Genomic DNA, 23502 nt, shown 5'->3' on the forward strand with positions numbered 1-23502 from the left:
CATCATTGCAGTTCTGAGTGTGACTTTAGTGTCACGGCTCCAGTGTCTAACATTTGTTTTGTTGAAACCCACAGGTGAGCTCAGCTATTGCCGCAATCTCTGCAGGTATTAGACGTTAGGAATTGCACGTGGGCTCTCTTTTCCTGCCCATTGCCAGAAACAAAGACACGGCGTAACCTAGTCCTGTTTGTTTTGACACTCGCTTGTGAAGACTAGCGTCTATTGCACGTCTCATGTTGCACTGCAAGGACATGTTTTTGGGAATCTGGTTTCTCAAATGTTCTAATTTGGCAGCATTTATGGACTAGGTTTCAGTTTCTTTTCTGGAGCAACAAAGTTCAAAGGAAGTTCAGCACATTGCCTTGATTAATTAACCTAGACCTGAATCTGCAGATTTGTCAGTCGCATGGATAGTTTGCACTGAATGACTGGTTTTGTGGTCTAGGGTCACATATAATAGTTCAATAGTTCATATTAACAGCTACAATAACACATTATATTGGTCAGAATTATTGATTTTTCTTTTATGTCAAAAATCATCACAATATTAAGTAAAGATCATGTTTCAAGATATTTAGTAAATTTTCCTACCGTAAATATATCAAAACTTGCTTTTTTCTTAATTATTTGATTTTTTTTTCAGCCCTCAGATTCCACATGTTTAAATAGTTGCATCTCGGCCAAATATTATCCTACACTACCAGACTTCAATGGAAAGCTTACTCAGCTTTCAGATGATGCATAAATCTCAATTTCAAAAAAGTGACCCTGATGACTGATTGTGTAATGCTGGTTCACGTACATTGTTAATAATGCATTAACTTCTAATATGGTACATTTATTCATGCCTCTGCTAAACCAAAAAGTGTACATTCCCAGAATCTATTACTACAGCAATGGCTTGATCCAGAATAGACAGATCTATGCAAAACCTTTGGACAAATAAAGCCTTAAAAGGATTGTTTACTAAATATAAAAAGAGCACAGGAGGCCAAACAACGTTCGACACCCATTTACACACAAAAAGATTTCCCAGAAGAAGATTCCACAGAAGAACGTCATGCAGGTTTGGAATGATATGAGGGTGTGTAAATGATGACAAAATTGTCATTTGGTGTAGTCCAGGGGTGTCGAACTCAATTCCTGGAGGGCCGGAGCCCTGCAGAGTTTAGATTCAACCCTGCTAAAACACATATTCTATGTATGTCTGAAGTACATGATTAGCTGGATCAGGTGTGTTTAATTAGGGTTGCATCTAAACTCTGCAGGGCTCCGGCCCTCCAGGATTTGAGTTTGACACCCCTGGTGTAGTCTGTCTGTCTTTTCTTGGAGAGGTTTGAATTTTGTTGAGAATACAGCAAAGTTACTGGTAAAGTGACCAGGTGGCTAAGTTCTTCAAGTTGTGAGAAGGGGCTCTATTGGATGCCTCTGGGTCTGTCGGCTGTTGCTTTCCACATCATCCAGTCGATTGTGACCAGGATGAAGACTGGAGAGATGACACAGCCCTGCCCAGACATCTTCCCAGATATTTCTAAAGAGGTCTGTGAGAACCTTGCATGAGGTATCAGCCTTAAGGCTTTACTGCAGAGCCTAACTTCTGCCTCAGTTTGGGGACTATTGCTGATAGCTGATAGTACGTGTTGCAGAAAGGGTCATACAGGTCTGTACTAAAGTATTGTGGAAGTATTGTGTTCATCATCTTTTTCTTGGTTGGTGGTTAGGTTGTAGCCATTTTTATCTTCAACAGGCATGGATTTTTAATTTGCCCAGTACGCTGTTTGGTGATCTTGCACGAAACACTCATCTCACTGCTTTTCAGCTTCTTTCTGGTTAAGACTGCCCGTTCTCGTCTGATATTTACTTTAAGTCCCTCACCTCCACATCAGCGGTCCCTCCTGGCCTTCTCCCATCCCACTGCTCCATCAGCTTCTTACTGCGGAGAACATCAAAACAGATCAAATCTGGTACAAAAACATTGTAAGCTTTTACAGAGTTTTCTCAAAAAATCCAAACCTTACAAGCAGTACCTACATACTTTACTTACATCAATAGTAAGTTTTGTATTGTTTTTGTGAGATATGTTAGTATTACCATGTTGCTCACATAAACGCAACGCAATTAGCAAAACACCTGCACGATCTTTTTCTTTTCTTTCTTTCAATATGGCTTTTTACACGTTATTTGTTTAAAATATACTGCAATAATCTTACATGTAATTTTACATTTCTTACTGGGAGCGGTGATTTGATTTCGCGCCCTATTAAACGTGAAATTTCTCAGACAATGTCAGGTTTTATGTCCAAAGTAATTTATTAAAACAGTATGAATAAGTCACACTAAAGCTAAGGGAACTAAAAAGAAAACTGCCGATGTTGTTCTTGATAGTAGGCCTTGTTAATAGTTAACGGTCGAGCCGAAGCAGAAGCGATATTCAACGACATAATATTGAGTAACGTACATTTTAGAGACAATATTACTACTTACATTGTCTGTAAGCCAACGAAAACAGTTCCAAAGTCAGGATCAAGCGTCGCATGGTCTCCTGCCGAGCATTAAAAGTTTCGAAAACACAAGAAAAGGTTCAAACACAACAGTTTTGGAGCATTTTTGTTTGCGAGTGAACTACTGTTCGAACGTACCGATTGAATAAACGATTCAATGATTCGCTCGTAAAGAACGGCACTTTGTCGCCCCCTACTGATTGATAGCTGTAACCTGCAGAAAGAACCACTGAAAAACATGTGGGATTGTAACTTTCTGTACAGATTTACTGTCAAATGCAGTGATAAAATTAAATTTACTAAGCCAAAAGATATTTACAATGTGCACTTTATCACGCTACGGTTTGATATCTAACCTATAAAGCCATTAAACCACTATAGATAGCAACTCGAGTTGATTTTATGGTTATTTTTTGGCATCCTGCCAAACTATATCCACCAAAGTAAAATAAAATAACGATGTAAAAGTATTGTAATTATCTCATAACAATAATAATACCAAAAAAGATTTAAAAAACTAAAACATTACAGTATGGCATTATGATAAGGTCATAATTTTGATTCCCAGAAAATGCACAAACTAATTAAATGCATACTGTAAATGCCGTGTATCGTATGCTGCTTTAGACTAAATCATAGGCCATATGCATGCATGCAAAATGCTATAATTGTATTACTGTAAATTCATCCTGGTTGACATAGACTGAAGACAACATGATTCATGAAAAACATGATTTATTATTTTATATATTTTCAAACAAGCTGAAATTTAAAAGCAAAGTTTGAGCCAAATGGATTATACATGTACTGCAAGAGTAACACAGTATCCCATTTATGTATCCTTTGTCAATGGGTGTCTCTAGTCTCCAGAAACTGCATTGGTCTGGGTTTATTTGTGTATCAACAAGGACATCTAGTGGATACCTAGGTGCTTTTATTGCACTAGCACCTCCAAACTGCCTCTGAACAGCAGTTTTTCACATTTAAAAAAACAAGAATACACTTGAAATTAAGTTAAATGATAATAACTCAAATAAAATCAACACAATCAACCTGTATCATATATCTAATATTCCTAACGTAGCTAATGTTCTATTATTAGAGTACGATTAATAAATGGTCGAATAAAAACACATTTTAATAACCACAGATGTAATCGGTAACAAGAGTGGAGATTTTGACTAGCTGGCAAACACAAAATAAATACACACAAATAAAAGAAATGGATGTTTTGGGTGTTATTATCCATCATATGATCTATTCTTGTTCTCCTGCCAAATCTTCTCCAGCTCATCCAGCTCTGTTTCAGTGAACGCTGCTTGCCCCCAGTTGGTCATTTTAATGGGGGATTTGGCGCCTGAGAAATACATGAAAAACATTAATCTGGTGCTTTTGGGAATGTTAGCGGCTATTTTAAAAAGTTTACGCTCGGTCACCTGGTGAAATGATTCGAAGTAGTCCCTCGTGCTTGGAGACTTTGTGCTTCCAGTTCTTTGTTTTGTGCGCTGCCCGTTCTAGTTTCTTTGTAACAGCCTGAAAAACAATAAAAGTCACTAAAATGATGATCATTTACTTTAAAGGAACTGTAAAGCAAAAATTGCAAACTTGCTGAAAATGTAATCACCCTCAGGCCATCTATGACGCACATGAGTTTGTTTCTTTTTCAGAATAGATTTGGAGAGGTTTGGCATTACATCAGTTGTTTACCAATAGATGCAGTGAATGGGAATCTAAACAGCTGATAAAAACATTGCAATAATTCACAAGTAATGCTCATTCATCCAGTGAAGTGAGAAGCTGTATGTTTATATCAAACAACTTCATGATTCATTTCAACTTCAAATCTGCACAACAGGACAACTAAAGATGGAAGAAGCACTTTTATGCATTACGGACTTCGGCCAGAAGTGATTATTTAAAATTAAAAAGTCACGAATGGATTTGTTTCTTACAAACATCCAGCTTTTCACTTCACACAGATGTACTACAGTCGTGTGGATCACTTATGGATTATTATGAAGTTTTTAACCCGCGTTCTGACGGCACCCATCCACTGCAGAAGATTCATTATTGAGCAAGTGATCTGACGAAGAAACAAACTCATCTACAACTTGGATGAGCTGAAGGTGAATTCATTTTCAGCATTTTCAGGTGAACTGTTCCTTTAAGTTTAAAATTAAAGTTGTACTTTTTTGCATTTAAAAGAGGAAACAACGACCAACGAAACAGAACATCTGTTCTCCCTAACGGGATGGACATCTGTGCTGCAGAGTAAAAGAAGCTATTAAAGCTGCAGTCCATAAGTTTTGCCTCTTTGTTGCCTTCTATGTTTAAAAACCTGGTAATGCAGTCCCTTACGTAATTATATCCCATGCGTGGGTCGTGCTCCGGCGCGGATCGATCTAATGTTTTGAGGTGAATGTGTAGCTGTCAATCTCTTCGCCTCTGTGAATCCTGTACTTACTGATCAGATTCTAGCCTACATCTTTGAATAAATCACCCAAACAAGCATTTTCACTGTATACTATCATCATATGAACAAGTGAGTAACGAGTCTGCCACACTTAGTTTTAACTAATTCAGGAAAAATGCATTACAATAAATCGCGCTACCAATGGTGATTAGCTCATATCGCAACAAACTGTGCAAATTATCATTATTATTATACTTTATTCTCACATAATGTAAACAAAGCACTACGAGTATAGTGTGTGGATTTCAATTTAAGTACAGTCTAATCTATAATTGTCACATAATTCAAATTTAAAATAAAGAGATTCTTTTAATCCAAAATGCTAAATTGGGCTAAAGTGAGGCAAAAGTTGTGAAAACCGACTGGTTATGTACTATTTTTTGATCATTTTTGAAAATGTGTTGACTACGTTTATTTTGTTAGCTCACATAGCTGTTTTCATGGTGAACAATTAATTAAAAAAAGGTTTGCCTTGGTAATCTTTCATCCAAATCTGAAAAGGCTCCTCCCCTCTAAACAACGCGTCTTCTCTGATGACATCAGTTTAACATCTTTAACCACGGCCCTTGAAACCCCCAGGGATGTTTCCGAATGAAACGCCTACTTTGCTACATCCAATCAATTCAAAGTAGAAAAAAACAAGCCACGGCCTCCAGTTTCCTCAATCAAAATTCTGCCTGTCTTGTATTGTATGTCACAATACAGGAAGTAAAATCGGTCACAAATATCCAGTTCAGGTAGACTTTAAGGACCGTAGCTTTAAATATGTTGTATTTTTGAATGTCCAAAATATAAGATCTGACAGGGCAAGCATTATAAAAATCCCTAAACGCTCTATCAGTATGAAACCGCTACCATGTATTCCTCTTGCGCCCCCTCTCTCTGTCTTCTAAGGCTCTCCAGCTGCTCGTGTGCAGCCTGCAGGTCTCTTTCCTTCTCTGCCCGTTCTCTTTCCAGCTCTTCTTTCTCTTTCTGAGACTGGGACAAGATTACTTGCTGCTGCCGGTGAATTTGCTCCAATTCAAGCCTCTTGTTTGCCTCATCTTGTAGCAGCCTGCAAATAAAACACACCAATGTTCTGCATCACGCGGTGGCCCAAAATATAGACTACCGGGTGTGTGTATACTGAATCTTGTATATTTGTGCACCTGGCCTGCAGTTTGCGCAGGGTTTCTTCGTCATCTTTGGCCTGCCTCTCGTCATCTAGTGCCTTTTTCAGTTGACCGTACATTTCTTCCAGCTCCTGCATACGCTGCCAGTACTGCTCCACTTCATTGGCCTTTTCAACCACCTGCTCTTCCATCTGCATTCGCGCCTAAGAAGAGGTTTTCTTTATTACATTAGGCCTGTTTCACACATACGCTGCACATAAGTCTAACAGACTGACTGGTATTGTGTTTTATTGCACATTGACAGCCTTTTCTTTCTTTTATTAGTAAAGAACTGAATGCATCAACATGCTCACTACAATATAATAATAATAACAATAATCGCAGAATCATTTGACACAGTAAGTTTCAACAATAAAACCGTTTCCAAAATGGACTTGAGGAAGCAATGCATTTATGTACAGATTGGTCAAAGTTTTGGCCATTTACACATCTCAGTTATGTACCTAATTTCAGGCAGGCTGTTTCATTTAATACATTGAAAGCGCCATCAGTGTTATTAAATTTGAACAGAATTGGTCAAAAGGGATGCATTTAAAATGCATTTATACAAGGTGGAAATGTAAAATGCATCTAGCGGACAAATGCATCCAAAAATGCACTTTAATACCCAAGAAAACAAGGTCCCTCTCATCCTCTCTCTTAATTTGAGGGATTGCATATCATTTGCGGGTGTCAGGTATTCACTTATCAATATGCAAGACACTCCTGGTCCTTTTAAGAAGAGCTGAGATGTTTGCTAGTGGGACATAGCTAATGTTGCAGTTACCATTTTTTCTTGCTCCAGGTCTTGTCTGTATTGGTCAAGAAGTTTATTTTGGCTCTGAAGTCTCCTCTTTTCCTCCAAATCAACCCTTGTTGATGCTTCCTGCAAATTCTGCCACATCCAGACGAAATGAAAGCATTAAAGGTTTCTGTGAGCCTGATTAAAGGGGTCATATGATTACGATTTCACATTTGTGTTACAAGCTGTTTCCCTAAACCAAAGAGATGTTCTTTGTAAAAGTTAAGACTTGACCATCGCTTCCTAAAAAGCCATGCTGGGCTACAAACTATATAAACGTTACTTTTAAGCAGTGTAGAGTTGTGCTTGTTGTTTGTCACAGAACATGGCTTGCTTCTCAGAACACTAAGCTTCGTAAAAAGCAGCGAGTTTCAGTAAGGCGAGACATAAAGGAGTAACACTATTGAAGTGGAATATGTTTTTGAACCTTAAACTACATAAACACTTGCATTACACCAAATACACAAAATAATGTTCTTTTTAGCAACATCATATGACCCCTTTAAAACCCAAAGTAATGGTGATAAAATATAAAATAACAAGCAGACTTCATTCACTGTTTCACTTTAAAATAATGTTCCAGATTCAGTTGATGGCAGCCGTCATCTTATTAATTCAAACAAAAGTATTTAGTTTGTAAAAAAAAAGACAATACATCATTATTACAGTAGAAATATATAAGGCAAGCCATACAGGATTATTTAAAATCAGAAATTAGCAGATTATTAAAATGCTTGTTATTTAAAAATATATGGAATGTTTTGCAATACGCATTATTCTTAGTTTCCAAGATTAGCGGCTTTGCATGTTTAACACCGAAGATAAAGATCACACTATTCTCCCGAGTAACCAAGAAGTAAACTTATCTCCTGATTGACAGGCGATAAAGTACAGTTTAATGGTAGAAGTATCCCTTGAGATTGAAGATATCAAAAAGGAACTAGTGACTGTTAAAACCGCCTGTACACAGGAAGTCTGGCTTCTCTGCTCTCTTGCATGTGCCCTAAAAAAAGTATTTGCATGAGCAAAGCTGTTTTTTAAGCTATATTTTGGGATTCTTTTGACAGGACAGTTGTGGAGAACTACTTGAAGCCAAAAAAAATCTTAAAAATACCTACACATTTATTGGTCTCAGTTAAGAGCTACAGTATGGGTTCTGTAGCTTTTAGTGTCGAAAAGGGAGTCAAAATTGTAACTAATTAAAGGTTTAACGTGGACGAAAACAACCAGACAAGGAAATTAAACTTTAGTTTCTAATTACTCATAGTGTGCTATAAAAAAAGTAAATGAAAATGAGCCAAAAGGGGAACTGACAGTGAAAAGAGAACAAAACGTAAGTGATATTGTAATAGAAGAGCTACTGCAAGTTTCATACCTTTAAAGGTAACTCCCCATTTTAAATATGAGTTTTCATTTCCACCCTTCTGAAACACCACCACATGCCCCCAAATGTGTATATATAAATAAGTTGTGCTCTTAACAACTCATGTCTGTCCATCAATCACAAGCGTGATCCTGCTGTTCATTAAGATCGCTCTACGATCTCTGAAACCTGTGCATCCCTGGCAGAAAGCAATATATTTAAAATGCATTTATTTCATGTTAAACCTATTAGCATTTTACTGACACGTAACACAAAAAGACTTATTGATATAAAAAATAGATTTAACTTTGCTTGGCACAAATCACTTAATATTCTTCTTAATATTAAGTCTATAATGTGTTTTAATGTCACTTATGATGAGAATACCAGTTTAGTATATTAAAAGCACAATTGCAGGACATTTTATTGAGTACAGAAACTTTAAAATGCAAAAATTTTAACAAGTACAGAATGAACAGCAATGCTACCACTAGATATAGAACTAGTGAATGCACATTCTCCAATATCTCCTATAAAGATGCTACAATATTAATTTGAAATAAAACATTTTAGCAGGTAAGCTGTATTTGTATTTTTCAAAAACTCAAACAGGATTAGGGTACCTTGGTCATGGTCTCCAGCTCGGCCTGCTTGCTCTCGTTGGCCAACTGCAGCTGTCTCATTCTGTACTCCATCATCTCCTGCTCAGCTTTCACCCTGTTTCTCTGCTCCCTGCGTTTCTGTCTGGATTCTCGTTGTGGGGAGGAAAGTCCCTGCCTTATGCGGACAATGCAGTCCTGGATGGCTGAATACACATGAGAACAGTTGCGGATAGAGAAGTATTTCACAGTAAAAAGTGTAAACCAGCACAGATGTGTAATACCTTGAATCCACTCTTGTTTTGACTTTTTATCCGATGCGCTGATCTCAAAACTTTTTTCAACACATTTTACAATAAAGAGGTTTTTCTTTCCATCCTTGTCTGGTAAGGACTGCAAAGACAGAGCAATTTAGATATTTAAAGGGAAAAATCTAAATTCTGTCAGCATTCTGTCACTATATTGTTTTTCCAATACTGTATGCTTTTCTACAGTAGCGTTCATTTTTATTAATGCAAAATGTTGTACGTGCATCTTTAGGTGCCATGTTTGAGTAAATATACTTAATGATTTTTGGCGAATTAACTTAAAAGAGATAATTCATCCAAAAAAATTCAGCAATCTGTTACTCCCCAAATCTGTATTTCTATCCTCTGTTTAATTCAAAAGATGTCTTGAAGAATGTTTGTAGCTGAACAGTTGACTATGTTACTATGTGACTACCTTCAACTGTTTGGTTGCCAACACTCCTCACAATATCTTATTCTTTGAGTAAATTACAAAATGCTTTTTTGGTGAACTACCCCTTTAAATTTTTGTCCTTTTCTTACACAGCATTTTCATTTTCATTTTCATCCAACACATTTTTTTTGGAAAAGTGCAGATTGGACATTTTGCTAAATGGACTGGACTGTCATTTGGTAGCTTGATTTTGCCAGAGAATTTAAAAATTAAAAGGGCAATTGCAACATTGTAGGTCAGAAATTTTTTTTTTATTATCAGAGGAAAAAAAACTGAACTGTGAGATAAAAAGGTGAGGTAGAAATTAGCTTTCATAATATGAGAATGTGTAAATAATGACAAAGTTGAAAAAACCTTTAATTACAACAAATAGTGTAACAAATGTTATGGTTTTACCTCAACACAGCAGTTGCGATCAAGTGAAATGCATCCCTTCTGCTCTATGAGATCTTCACTCACATAATAAGACATGTATTTAAGATGGAGCTCAAACCAGCGCTCTGTCCAGTTCTTCCTCTTATGGCCTTTTTTCATCATATAGCCCTTTTTGAAAAAAATAAATAAATAAAAAAACAAGCAAGTTAATCTAAATATTTGCTTATTTCTCCAGTTTGGGAGAGAATATATATAAACGCTCATTTTGTTGAGCCTGGAACAACATTTTAATCCAAAAATCTAGTCTTGACCATTTCTCTGCACCTACACCTAACCTTACCCAAGAGTAATGCATAAAATCAGAGAAAACGTTAGATAAATGACACTGATGTACATGCACCGAACACTGATTATAAGCCTGAAGTTCACAAAAACGAAACTATAAACCGATTCTTCAAATCTGACTGGTTAATCACGATGTTGTTCCTGGGCCAACAAAGATGCTGATCTAGGAACATGTCGAACTCAGCAACATAAGGTTCTGCATACACTTAACACAGACTCCCACCTGCTTGATAACATCCATTACATGTTCCTGATAGACCTCATTGATGCCCATGCAGAGAGTCTGAGGATTTATGCCCTTGGTGAAATGCCCCATACCAATCAAATCAATCAGCTCCCAAGCATTCAGATGCTTTTTACTTTCACTGAGCTGCATTTTGTAGCCTTCAAACCTGTCCTCGTTCCAACTGCAACCCATTGCTGCGAACAGCCTGCGCAGGAAGTACTCGAGCTGTTACGATACAAAGATACAGCGTTATTTCCAATTGATATCATGTAATTACAAAAACATAAAAGCACTAGAACCAACCTCTTCTGTGACGATATGCAGTGGATATTTATCTTCCGACAGAAAGTTGAAGATGCACCAGACCTTGAAGGTTTCAACCCCTGAGATGAGCAGATGTTTGCTACTGATGTGCTTTGGTGCAGATAAAGTCCAGCACATCTTATTCAGCTCGTAGAAGTCAAAGTTCGCCTGGATCTGCCATTCAAAAATGTTTGCAGAATTCATAAGCAGAGGCAATGAGTTGGCCTTGTGAAGATTAACTACAAGGGGTTTGATTCCAGAAATTTACCAGGCAGCAAGGAAATAACTAATATTAATATATCTATCTAAAATCAATATATCTATGTCAGTGCATAAAAGCATGCAGACGTGGTTCAGAATGAGTAAAGGAATGTTATCTACTGTAAGCGAGTATATCAAAAACAGTTTTTACAGAGAACGTTGTAAACAACGACAAACAGCAAGTAGCAGTTTCACAGGAAGAAATGGCTAGAAGACAAGACGAGACGAACGGTCAAACAGGTTTAAGCTGACAGGGTGACTTTTACAGAAGTCATAACCACACATTACAGTAGTGCTACAAAGAAACGCATTTCTTGGTGCCCAGCATGTCAAAAAGAAGCTCAACAACCGCTGTTAGTTCAGAACAGGAAACTGACTGAATGGTGGGGGAAAGCAAATTATACTGACCTAAACACTTCCAAGGAGAAACTCTATAGAACCTTCAGATAGATTTGGGTGTTGTGCTTAAGAAAAACGTTCCTATTTTGCTTGTTGTTGTTGTTGTTTTGCTTTTTCCAATTAATTTAGCAACAGCAATAATTAAATCACATCTAGCAACCAAATTTGTCATCTTAAACATGATGTATCATGTTGAGAATATAACACTAGAGGAAAATGCATGATACCTGGCAAAACTCTTACTGATGTAACCGCGGAGTATTTTCATTTTAAATCTGAGGGGAGGTGTCCAATATCTAACTGCAGGGGTGCCTCAAGGCTCGGTTCTTGGACCGCTTCGCTTCTCAATCTACATGGCATCACAAGATACTGTCATTCAGAAACATGACTTTCAAATCACTGATATGTTGATGACACTCTTTTATTTATTATATTAGTAAAAAAAAAAAACGTGCTACATCTACTGCTTTGGCAAAAAAAATTGCATTTTAGTTACAGATTACAGTTTTTGGAAGCTAAAATGGGAACATTTGCCAAAATATACAAAGAAAGACAATTAAGTAAAACAAGGCTACATGCATTGGTGGTAGGTTTAAGGGATAATACTTTTCAAACGATACATGACACGTGAAGTTTCTTATCAAAAAGTATATAAATACATCTACATGTATATATATATATATATATATATATATATATATATATATATATATATATATATATATATATATATATCTCAAAAAATAATGTGAGTAACAAGTCTTATGCCCCATGAGTCACAAGTACCCATAGACATGAACTTCCTTAGAGTTTGTGTCCTTAAACTTCCTTAAAGTACATCCTAAAGCAAATATTTACTTATTTGAGTAGTACTGATAAAGTTTTCATGTGGTGTATGATGACATTATTCATTTATTTATTTTCTTTCCTATTCAAATCAGATTTTGAATAGTAGATTTTGGACCCCACTTAATGTCTTGGTACAGAAAAAGTCGTGACATATAATGGATAACCTTACTCCACAGGAAATGATGAACATCCGTTCTTAAACAAAAACCTGTGCTGGTGATGGCTGGAGGTGTGCAACGATTCATTCTGTGACATTTCTGAGGAGGGTCATCTGGTTACGATTATCATAGGACCGCTGGAACGAATGAACTTCAGCTATAAAGCTGACCTTCGATAACAGACAGTGTCTTTATTACCTTATTAAGTATGAACATGTTCAGGTAGGGCATGTATCCTTGTGTTGACACTGGTCCTTCATCATCATCTTTAAAGTGCTCCTCCAGGGCTGAAGTGTTATGAGGGATTTTCAGGATGGTGCACAGGTTGTGAGACAGCACCTACATAGAGACAGACAGCAACTATAGGTCAATCGGGTTCAATCATGCAAAATAAAATAGATCAAGCATCAAAGGTTTTTACACACTTGACTGGATTTATGCCTTTATGCTTAAATGTCTGAAATGAGTTTTGCAGACATGCAAATGTTGTACGAACATATTTACAAAACTACATTTAGCAAACAAAAAGTGCAATACTAAAATGAAAAAAACACATATATAGCATGTATAGCTATAGAAAATGACGATTTATTTAGCACACTTTTCTTACTACTATAAAATGTGTAAAAATAACCTACTATAGATAAAGCATCTTTCATGTTTCGACCTAACGCATGTTTTAAGTTGATAAATTGTCCAACTTTGCATGAAGCGATGATCTAAAGGTTTGCTTTTTTTCAGCGTCTCCACTTCAGTGCACACACATCTGCATACACCCATGAGAAAGTCCCGCAACACTGATCAAGCGTTATTCAAACGTTTAGTAAACATTTAGCCGTTATAAGCTCGTTATAGCCTGTTATCTTGGTTATTAACCCGGTGTCGAAAGGAAAAACCTAAAGTGATTTTTTTTTTACTTTAGCGATATTATAATGTCTGTATGCATAAAATGTAAAAGAGACAACTAATACGCGTAAATAATTTTTTTATGGATAAACTTATGAGCGGTGAGAGACTGCGCGTAACAACTGAGACCCAATACACGGAAGGCGACGTCTGTAGTTGACAGAAGAGTAGTTAGCTTACCTTTAACTGGGATTTGGATACTTTCCCGTTTCGGTCTACATCCAGAGCAGTAAAGGCGTACCAGATGGGTTTGAGTATTTCGTCTCGGGACAGCATGATAAATTCAGTTAAAGATGTCAGGGCGCCTGCAAAAGCGATCCTCTTCCCTCAGCGCGCGCGACTTGAGCGCAAGTCACGTGACACACACTCCACTTAAATCTAATACATTTACATACAAATAAAAGCGGAGTGGAGCTCAATGCGTTCCTTTCATGTCGGCTTTCAATCTCGGCGTGTTTTCTCCCCCGTGCGAGCATTGCTCAGCCACAAAATGCACAAAAACAACGCCAACCTTATATTTTATTTATTATTTTCAGAGGAGTCGACCTTTTAAGTAGACGTCTCCACGCAAGATCGCCCCTTGCGTTACTTTGCAATGCATTTCCAATGGTGTAAATTAATAATAAAACTACTACTAATGATATGTGCTCAGGCGTCCTCTTCTGCACGCGCTTTCTGACGAATAAACTCGTGCTTACTGAATTGTTTGCAAACACTGAAACGTATAGTTAGTGCATAAGCAAAAATTAAATAAAAATCTAATGATTAATAAAATGCTGTTTAATAGCGTGCACTATGTGTCACACCACAGAACACATCACCATGTGTTTAATTAAATATGATGATAAAACTGTACTCCCTAAAACAAAGTGCTTTGTCTGCACTACAACATAAATCTTCGGCCACATGCAGCACAAGTCTCTTATTGTTCAAACATTAGGAGTCTAAATCTATAAATAGAAATGAATGCAGAAATACGTGTCAGATGGCATCTTTCAGGCCATGTGTAAATAGAGCAGGCATTAAAAACATTTTTTTATTATTATTTCCTGTATATTCTGCACTGCGTTCGTAAAAGGGGGAAAAAATGGCAGAGAAACTAGAGCGCATGCTGGGGAAACACGACTTCTACTCTGGTAGATTCCCCTAGTCCTGAAAAACAGGTCTAGTAAAAGACCTACAACAAACAACCATTGGTATGAAGTCAGAGGAGGAAGTTCACAAAAACGATATCAACTAAGAATCTCTGACAGCCTTTTGGCCTTAAATCATCTCATAACCAACCTCTAGAGACAGGATTGTTTTTTCAGTGATCCTTTTCCTATTCTGGAGTATTGCAGACTAACTACAATATCATTTCAGTCACGCAGACCATTTCCGCACGAGCCAATTTATGAATGATAACCTCAAGGAAACAGCAAAGTTGGATCTATTTCAACTTGTCATTATAAACAGATCATCATAATAAATAAATGTATGAAATATGCATATTATTTCTCAACTTGACTGCTGTTTTCACTTTTTATAAATATTTTAAAATATATAAGATTGACTAAAATGTATGCAGCCTATACATATCCAAACAACGTAATTGTAAAAATGTAGTTCATATTATCAACAGAACAATCTAAAAAAAAAAGAATTATTTAAATAAAATAATAACAGTAATTATATATACATACATACATACATACATGCATACATACATACATGCATACATACATACATACATAAAAATATTTTTTTTTTTTCTTCTTCTGCATGCGAGAATATTGGGAAAGCATCACAACACACCAAACATCCCGTTCAACTCTTTTTATTTAAAAAATGCAAACAGGTTTTTGCCTTTCAGACATCTATATATAATTATGAACAAAATATGTTAGAAATGCTATCATAGTGCACAGCTTAACCTCTGTGCAACTGTGGCGAAAGGGTCATTACAAAAGTTCGCTTTTTGCTCATGTAATCAGTATTCATACTTCATCAGAAGATAAGGTTGCTAATTGACCAGTTCTGCCGTTTCACTTCCCTGTAACGATGATGCTATTCTCAGAGCTTCTTCCAGTGAGGTCTGTTCATTGAGCTGCAAGAGCAAATATAACATCCGTGTTCAATAATACACACATATGCCAAGCTACACAGATTTTAGACTAATGGCTGGAATAAATGACATGGCTCAGATTTTCCCCCCCTGACTTGCAGACTGAATGAGTCAATGTCAGCGGCAGACAGTCAGAGCCGGACACCGAGTTTCAAGCAGTCAAAGCCAATTGTGTAGTGAATGATAGGCACAGGATACAGTTCATTTTTAGCTCTAGACGCTTAGCTGCTGCTCGTAAACGTACATTTATACACAAACCAACTGTTCAAAATCTGAGCTCCTACAGATGGCAAATCGAGGAAAAAATCAGGTCAAAATTGTAATGCATTCCTGCCTAAGTGAACTATACCTGAACAGCAATCTGAGTGCCATTAGAAGTAGCCAGAAGTGTAATAGGATGCGCTGATAACTCATCCTCTATGCTCCTGGAAGATGACAATTCTGGAATCATAGCAGTCATCTGGAAAAAAAACATGAGGTTTTGTGACCACATAGACTGCTTTAGACATTGTTTTGTTTGTTTTGTGCATATGTCTTAGTTTTACAGTCAATGGGTTTTTTGAATGGGTTTTTGGTTAAATGCATGAAACAGTTAATACAGGTTTAATAAAGCCATGTTTTAAAAATGTACTTGTTCTGTTTCCCAAAAACAGCCAAAAACCTACACACCTGTCCTTCAGTCCCGTCCTCTGAGACCACAGTCACCGAATGAGCCTCGGCTGATGACAGCAAAGACTCGGTGGGTGGGATGGTGATCATACTGCCATCTTGTGTTACCATTGTGATTACATTCCCAATAGCCTGTCAGAAATCACATGATTTCCCATTCAACGCATGTAATTGCACGCATTTATTAAAAAAAACTAATATGCAATATTCTAGCAAACTTTGGAGATGCAAATCAGTGTTCGTTCGAAACTGATAGGTTTGTAATTAGATTTTATATTTATATATTCTCTTTTAACTTCAAATTTTGAATGTGTAATTTTGTTGTTTGCTCTATATCTATATAGAGATTATAAAATATGTATATGTATCTATTTATATAATGATATGTAATATAAAATGAAATTAAGATTTTAATATTTTACTGCAAAAGTTATTTGTTGCCATTTCGTCTGTGTATTTTAGTTTTTCTACTTCAAAATGTCATGTTTAATTCACTTTAGAGAAATGTACTTCATATCTGAGGATTAATATCTCCCGTTGTTTTCTTTAACAACCCTGATGCAAACCTGTGACGTTCCATCCTGTGTGATAAACGTGACGTGCTGTTCTGTGACATCAGCGATCTCAGAATCCATCTCTGGACAGGAGTCTTCACACTTCACAGGGCTCACAGTCAGGGAGGGGTCATCTATAGCCTCTGAGTACAAAACACAGCCCCGGTTTCAATCAGAAAATATCCGCCATGCGTCCATAAATCAAGACGGTTTTCAAAACCAACCTGAAGGTGGCTCAAAATAGCCGTCCGACTCCTCTTCTATAGGCTCAGAGTCGTTGTGCGCTGAACGTTTGTGCATGACCAGTGTGGAAATCTGCTTGTACGTCTTTCCGCAGTGGTTGCACTTGTAGGGTTTGCAGGGAGTGTGCACTACGTTATGTTTGTATAGACTGGAGTACTCCGTGAACCGCTTGTCACAGCCAGGAACTGAGCAAACATACGGCCGCTCTCCTGCACGCAATAAACACACCGGTTCAGACATTTCAGAGCTACATTCAGATTATGATAAAAAAATGATTTACCCACTCGTGCCGAGGCAATATTGTACCTATTTAAAACTCGACTCTTCTGTAGTTGCATCACGCACCAAGACGTAAAATGAAAAGTTGTGACTTTCTAGGCTGATATAACTATACTCTCATTCTGGCGTAATAATCAAGGAACCGCAGCAGACGCAACGATATCACGCAGCACCTGAAAATAGCACCCAGCTATTTTTTTGTAACTCTAAGTGAGTTGTGCAATGAAAAAAGTAGCGTGTTCCTTTAAATATCACTTCTTAAATATCTGTAACACTTCACAATAACATTAGACAATACAATACAAATCTAAAAATGGCCATGATCTGTAAGCCAAATCTTTTGAAGTCATAAAATAGCCTTGTGTGAAAAACAGAACTAGTTATTTCATAAAAGCGTAAGCACATTATTTAAGAAACTTAAGAAAGCAAGGATAAGGTTTGGAGCGATATGAGGGCGAGGAAAGGATGACAAGTTCACTTTCTGGGTGAACCGTCCCTTTAAGGCTAGAGAGCCGCGCACCTGTGTGGATCCTTATGTGGTTCTTGTAATTGGTTGCGCTGGCAAACGCCCGATTGCAGCCTGGCTCTGGACAGTGATACGGTTTCTCTCCTGTGTGTGTGCGAACGTGCACCTTACAGATGTTTGAGGTAGTGAAGGATCGTCCACAGCCAGGGAATGGACATAGAAATGGTTTCTCTCCTTAAAAGAACAGAGAACAAATAGATCCAAATAGGAGGCAAAGTGCTGTGGTAGTACCGTGGTATGACAGCGGCAATGGGGCAGATAATGTGACAAATGAAACCATTTTAAACAGCTTTTCAAATTCTTATGCATGCAGCTCTTTGTTTACTTTTCAATACAATTGCAAATACAAATAAAAATACAACATAAATTTCAATACAAATAGATAAAGAAAAGCACCTGTGTGAATTCTGGTGTGCTTTTGAAGGTCCCCTGAGGTCTTGAAAGATTTCTTACAGTCCATTTCCTGACAGCGGTAAGGTTTTTCACCAGTGTGCGTCCTGATGTGACTTTTCAAACCGTAACCTAAAAGGAAATGAATACAGAACAGTTCAAGGTCAGGAAGACTTTTTAAATAGGTTTAAAAATGCATTAGTTATTTCATCAAAAATACTGTAATATTGGGAACTCATTACTATTGCAATACATATTATCTCATCTTTTAATAGATCCTTTAGAAATCATTCTGAGATGATGGTTTGCTGCTCAAGAAACATTTGCAATATGCAATTGTTGCAATATCGTAATATTTGCGCTGCTTCATATTTTTGTGTAAGCCACAATAGACTTTTTAAACGTCTCTTATAATCAATGTAAACCCTTCCTGTGTTTTACAAAGTGTTTTTGTCACCTGTTGCAAACTTTTTTCCACAGCCTGGTAGATCACAACAGTACGGCTTGTCACCTGTATGCGCTCTTTCATGTACCTGATGAAATAAATCGCAATCATAACGCATTCCATTACATCTGCGATGCACCAGTTTTATTAACAATGTAAAAGCTGTAATAACCTTCAGATGATTCGCAGTGGTGTAAAGCTTCCCACATCCCTCATAATTACACCGAAAACATTTCTCTCCCGGCTGCTGCGCATTACGCCGAATCCCTTGACCCTGAAGCACGATCTGGAGAAGGAAAGGATAAACACTTTTCAGCGACCCAGAGTTTAGCCAATTCTGCTTTTATGTCGCGCGTGAAATCACATCCTCACCTGCATCTCTACAACACTGTGAGGATCACTGGCGATCAGCTCAGAGTTTGTGTAAGAGTCAATTTCTTCAATCTGCAAAAGGAAGGAGATGATTTAATATCGCCGGCAAAAATCTATATCTTGGCTTCATCCCTAATCATACTGGTTGTACCTTGGTGGTGTACTGCTCCAAAGCATTGATTGTTTCTTGGTCAATAGCTGCATCCGTGTGCAAATCTGCTACCGTGCCGTTCGTCTGGATGGCTAGGATGGTGTTTGGTTGCGACACCTGAACAGCATGATGAATGTAAGCGGTGGAGCCGTCCTCCAACTGCACCGCCTGCAGGGTATTGGGTTCGTACGCATCTGCCAATGCGGCATCGATACAGATATTTTAGAAAGCGCGTTCGTCCAAACCCTAGCTACGTAGTGAGCATAGAGGAAAAGGGAAAAACCTTTAGTGGTGTGGTGGATGTAAGCAGTAGTTCCATCTTCAAGCTGCACGGTCTGAGCATCCTCAAGCCTTAAACTCTCGTTAGCGACAACATCACACACGGATGAGCCCGTCCAGTTTGGTTCATCTAGTGTGAATGAAAAATAAATGAGTAATAACGTAAGCCTGTTTCTAAAGAAATCACGTCTGGGGAATCTAATAGAAATATTTGCCGCATAAAGAGCAAAATACCTGCTTTTGGAACAGCAATGTGTTGCACATAAGCAGAAGACCCATCTTCTAACTGGATCACCTGTCCTTCTACTATATTGCTGTCTGGGAAGAAAAAACAACCGGCCAACCAAGTTAATGCTTTACTCAGAATACCAGATGTACTGAGTTAAAAAAAAATGGCCATTGTATTATTTTATGGAAAAGTAAAAATACATGCAACTTCGATCTTATTACTTTAAAATAGTTATAGTTCTCTCTATAGTTCTAATGTATGTTTTAATTATCTCAGCCATCTTGCTATGTTTGAAAAAAAAAAAAAAATTGATATAAAAGTTTTTTTCCTCGCATATAAAATAAACAAAAAAAGGTAATTGCAACTTCTCACATTCTGGGTTTTAGATCTCACTTTGATTCAAACAATACTGAAAAAAGAACTGCAAGATATAAACTGTTTTCCCTCAATTCGAGTTTGCATTTCTCAATTCTGTTTTTTTCTTTTGCTGAAATCTGAGTTTACATCCAACAGTCCTTTTTCTAACTTCAACTTTTCCTCTTTAGTTTTCTTGCAATTTTCAAGTTCATATCTCACAAGTCACACATGTTCCTAAGATTTGCTCACCATACGGACTCTGAATTCTGTGATTATATCTCGCAATTCAGTCTATATCTCACAAATCATATCATCAAAGTCTGAATTGTGAGAAAAAAAAAGTCACAATGACCTTGTTTTGTTCCGTGACAGAACGAGCATTACTTAAATACATTTAAATGCAGTGAACTTTGAGTAAATTTGCAGCTAAAAAGTTGACAATGTCATGGATCTCAATGCTTTATAATAAAAGTAATGCAAATGTTTGATTAAAAGTGTGGAAAGATGACCAGCAAATAAGATAACACCATTCTCCGTGTTCATTGGTTTCCTATGGGTGCTGAGTTTTATTCTTAAATGTTTCTCGATGTAACAATGTTGTTGCTCGGGGGCACAGTCATAAACATACCTTGGGCGTTGTGAGGTATATATGCAGTGGAGCCATCTGCTAAAGTCACAGCCTGCAGACTGACCGTGTCCATGCTCTGATCGCCATCTGAATCATTAACAGGACAGTTACAGACAGGCACAGACCATAATAACCGCACCGCCATTCAAATGCTCATTAAGTCTGCATTTACTTGATAAAAACACAGCACAGGTACCAATACTATTCATTGGTAAATAATTATTTGTACTGTAAAATGGAATGCAATGTAATTTTCATCGTCACGTGATCCTTCGGAAATCATTCTTATACTGTACTTTTCTTGGTGTGCAAGAAATATTTATTATTAATATTAATGATGAAAACAGTTGGTTTAAAACGCTACGTCTTGGTAAAAAAAAAAAAAAAAAAAAAAAAAAAAAAAAAAGGTCAATCGCTTTAATGCATGCTTTTTTGAATAAAAGTATTCATTTATCAGGCCCAAAATTCAGAATAGCAGCACACGCACACCTTCCCCTTGAATAAAACGCCAGTTTTTGAGCGTGCAGCTCTGACCTGCAATCCCCACAGCCTCAGTTAAGCAGAGAGTGACCTCCTGAGCATCTCCCTCGTGCTGGAAATCTGCTGACTGATTTATCTGAGCCAGCAGCATTATAACCTAGGAGAAATCAAATATTACACAAACTCACATGCAATCACATTTATTATGGAGTTATGGAAACGCGGTCGCAGGCTGTATGTATCAGTGATATGGTTATTAAAGATTCCTATATTCCATCGAATTTGTCAACAAAGACATGGCGGCTGCTAAACGTCATTTTACAAAGCAGCACCACTTTTTATTTGACCACAGTTGTAACGACTAGACGGCTAGACTAGATTATTAAAATTGCAATTTAATTTTTAGATAAAAATATCTGTATTTATTGAATGCTTAGCATTTTTTTTTTCCAAGTATGTTTCATGTTTTGTATTATGCATGTTTAAAGTATGACATGATTAAGTGAGAATATGGAGCAGCATTATATAGGCCTACACTAAAGAAAACATGTAATAATATGTTATTATTTATATAACCAAACAGACTACTTGTATAAAAGTCATATAATTACAAGTTATCAATCTATATCTATATCTTGGCATTTAAATGATTAGGTTTTTTGATGAAAAATCTAAGAAAGTGGGAAAAACGTGTAACGCAAAACAAAGCAACGATGTCACAATTATAACTTCCTGCACATTTCCTTAGAGGTCTAATGGACCGTATGCTTTTGCACACATTTTAAAATGTTTTGTCGAATAAACGAATGCATTGAAAATGTAAAATAACAACAACAAAAAAAAGCATGAATGGATTCCACTAAACATCCATCTTAAAAGCTTTACTTACGTTTATTTTATAGAATCAATAAAGAATTTTCAGCAATCTAAAGAAGAATTTTACTAAAAGGCTTTTTACTTCTTAACTAAACAGACGACAGAAGATTGTGCATGACTGCGTTTCAGCAGGTTTTCAGAAATTGATATGTTTGATATGTTACAATAGGTTTTATATGCATTTATAGGGATTCAGACGATGCCATTAAAATGATCACACAATCCTGCAAATCTCGAGATTAGAAAAGATTAGACTCCCTAATCTTGAGAAAGCTTTTTATTTGCAAACAGTTTTACAGTTTCTAGTCACCTGGTGATAGTGATTCTTCACGAGTCCTTTAACTTAGCTCGTATTGATTAAAAACAAGGAGGTAGATAGTTAGTTAGTGGTTACAGTAGATAGTTTTAGGTCCATTCTGTAAAAACACGGTTTATTGTTGCTGCTGTAAATGTGTTTTTCTGTGGCTGCCATGCACTGAAAATCGCCTGCTCCGGTGTATTAATGAGAGATGTGTTTAGTGTTTCAGACACTCACCTCTCTGAAGAGCCCAAATCTGCAGAAACAACGGATCAAATTATATGTGTAATATTTCCATATATGAAGGTCCCTAACATAACGAGATAAAACGGTGGTGTGTTTTGAATCGGTATTTTTCTTCTCCGTTTTAAATGTTAGAGATCCGGGGAAGAGGTGTATCCTGCCCCCTGCTGATCAGGAGGGAAAAATACCAGACATAAATACAGGAAACGCATTAAATAAATCGCTTTTTATGTAGGAATATATCTACAAACCTGAGGAAACCCTATACCATTGCCATTTCATTACTGAAGAATTATGTATAGTGTAAAAATTTATTTTTTTAATTTTAGTTTTATCAATTTTGCTGTTTTAGCTATTTCTTTTCATTTTTATTATAGATATTCTGTCTATACAGTTTTTAGTCATTTTCAGCAAACCTGTTCTAATTAGTAGGAGCGTCCAGACATATTGATTTTCATGCTAATGAACTTTAATATTGCACAAGACAGAAATGTAATATAATTTTGATTTTTCTTAATTAAGATCAGATTATTTTATCGTCCAGTGAACCATTGCCTCTAGGTTTTGGGACCTATTGGAAGCTTTTGCAACAACTTTAAATGTCATTACAATCTTCTTACACTTTCTAATGAAAAAAATAAACTTGTCATGCTACACAACCTTGATTTTCCAGTGGCTTTATTGTATTATTGTACACAATGACATAAAACAGCAATTTTGTACACAGCTGTTAAAAAAAAATCCATTAGCTCATAAATATGAGCAGATGCCCGGCGCTAAGCTGCTGATGGATGGAGAAACTGGGCCTGAAAGCCAGAGGAACATCTGGAGCAGGATCTCTCGTCACTCTGCTTACCACTATTTACAGTTTGGGGACCTGGAACCAAAAAAAGGAAGGATACTGTCTACTGAAAGAAATAAGGCTTC

At 36.8% G+C, this 23502-nt stretch overlaps 2 protein-coding genes across 2 annotated transcripts; both read right to left on the reverse strand.

Moving 5' to 3' along the window:
• Nucleotides 1–3219: 3219 nt before the first annotated feature.
• swap70a (switching B cell complex subunit SWAP70a) lies at nucleotides 3220–13847 on the reverse strand. The gene is made up of 12 exons (XM_043245867.1): nucleotides 13633–13847; nucleotides 12745–12885; nucleotides 10880–11053; nucleotides 10574–10801; nucleotides 10027–10173; nucleotides 9174–9282; nucleotides 8914–9095; nucleotides 6913–7020; nucleotides 6123–6289; nucleotides 5830–6028; nucleotides 3938–4034; nucleotides 3220–3858 (listed from the first exon to the last, which is right to left on the reverse strand). Exons 1-12 carry the CDS (start codon nucleotides 13726–13728, stop codon nucleotides 3743–3745), a joined length of 1764 nt encoding a protein of 587 aa, XP_043101802.1. The 5' UTR covers nucleotides 13729–13847; the 3' UTR covers nucleotides 3220–3742.
• A 1405-nt stretch (nucleotides 13848–15252) lies between these two features.
• On the reverse strand, nucleotides 15253–22709 carry znf143a (zinc finger protein 143a). Its single transcript, XM_043243346.1, has 16 exons — nucleotides 22570–22709; nucleotides 21213–21315; nucleotides 20679–20765; nucleotides 19699–19782; nucleotides 19469–19594; nucleotides 19186–19379; nucleotides 19035–19106; nucleotides 18835–18948; nucleotides 18675–18750; nucleotides 18224–18349; nucleotides 17822–18001; nucleotides 17004–17231; nucleotides 16792–16922; nucleotides 16226–16357; nucleotides 15906–16016; nucleotides 15253–15538 (listed from the first exon to the last, which is right to left on the reverse strand). The coding sequence occupies exons 2-16, from the start codon at nucleotides 21307–21309 to the stop codon at nucleotides 15455–15457; spliced, it is 1842 nt and encodes a 613-aa protein (XP_043099281.1). The 5' UTR covers nucleotides 21310–21315; nucleotides 22570–22709; the 3' UTR covers nucleotides 15253–15454.
• Between the last annotated feature and the right edge of the window lie 793 nt (nucleotides 22710–23502).

The sequence above is a fragment of the Puntigrus tetrazona genome, chromosome 7, assembly GCF_018831695.1.
Source record: "Puntigrus tetrazona isolate hp1 chromosome 7, ASM1883169v1, whole genome shotgun sequence".
Taxonomy (NCBI): Eukaryota; Metazoa; Chordata; class Actinopteri; order Cypriniformes; family Cyprinidae; genus Puntigrus; species Puntigrus tetrazona.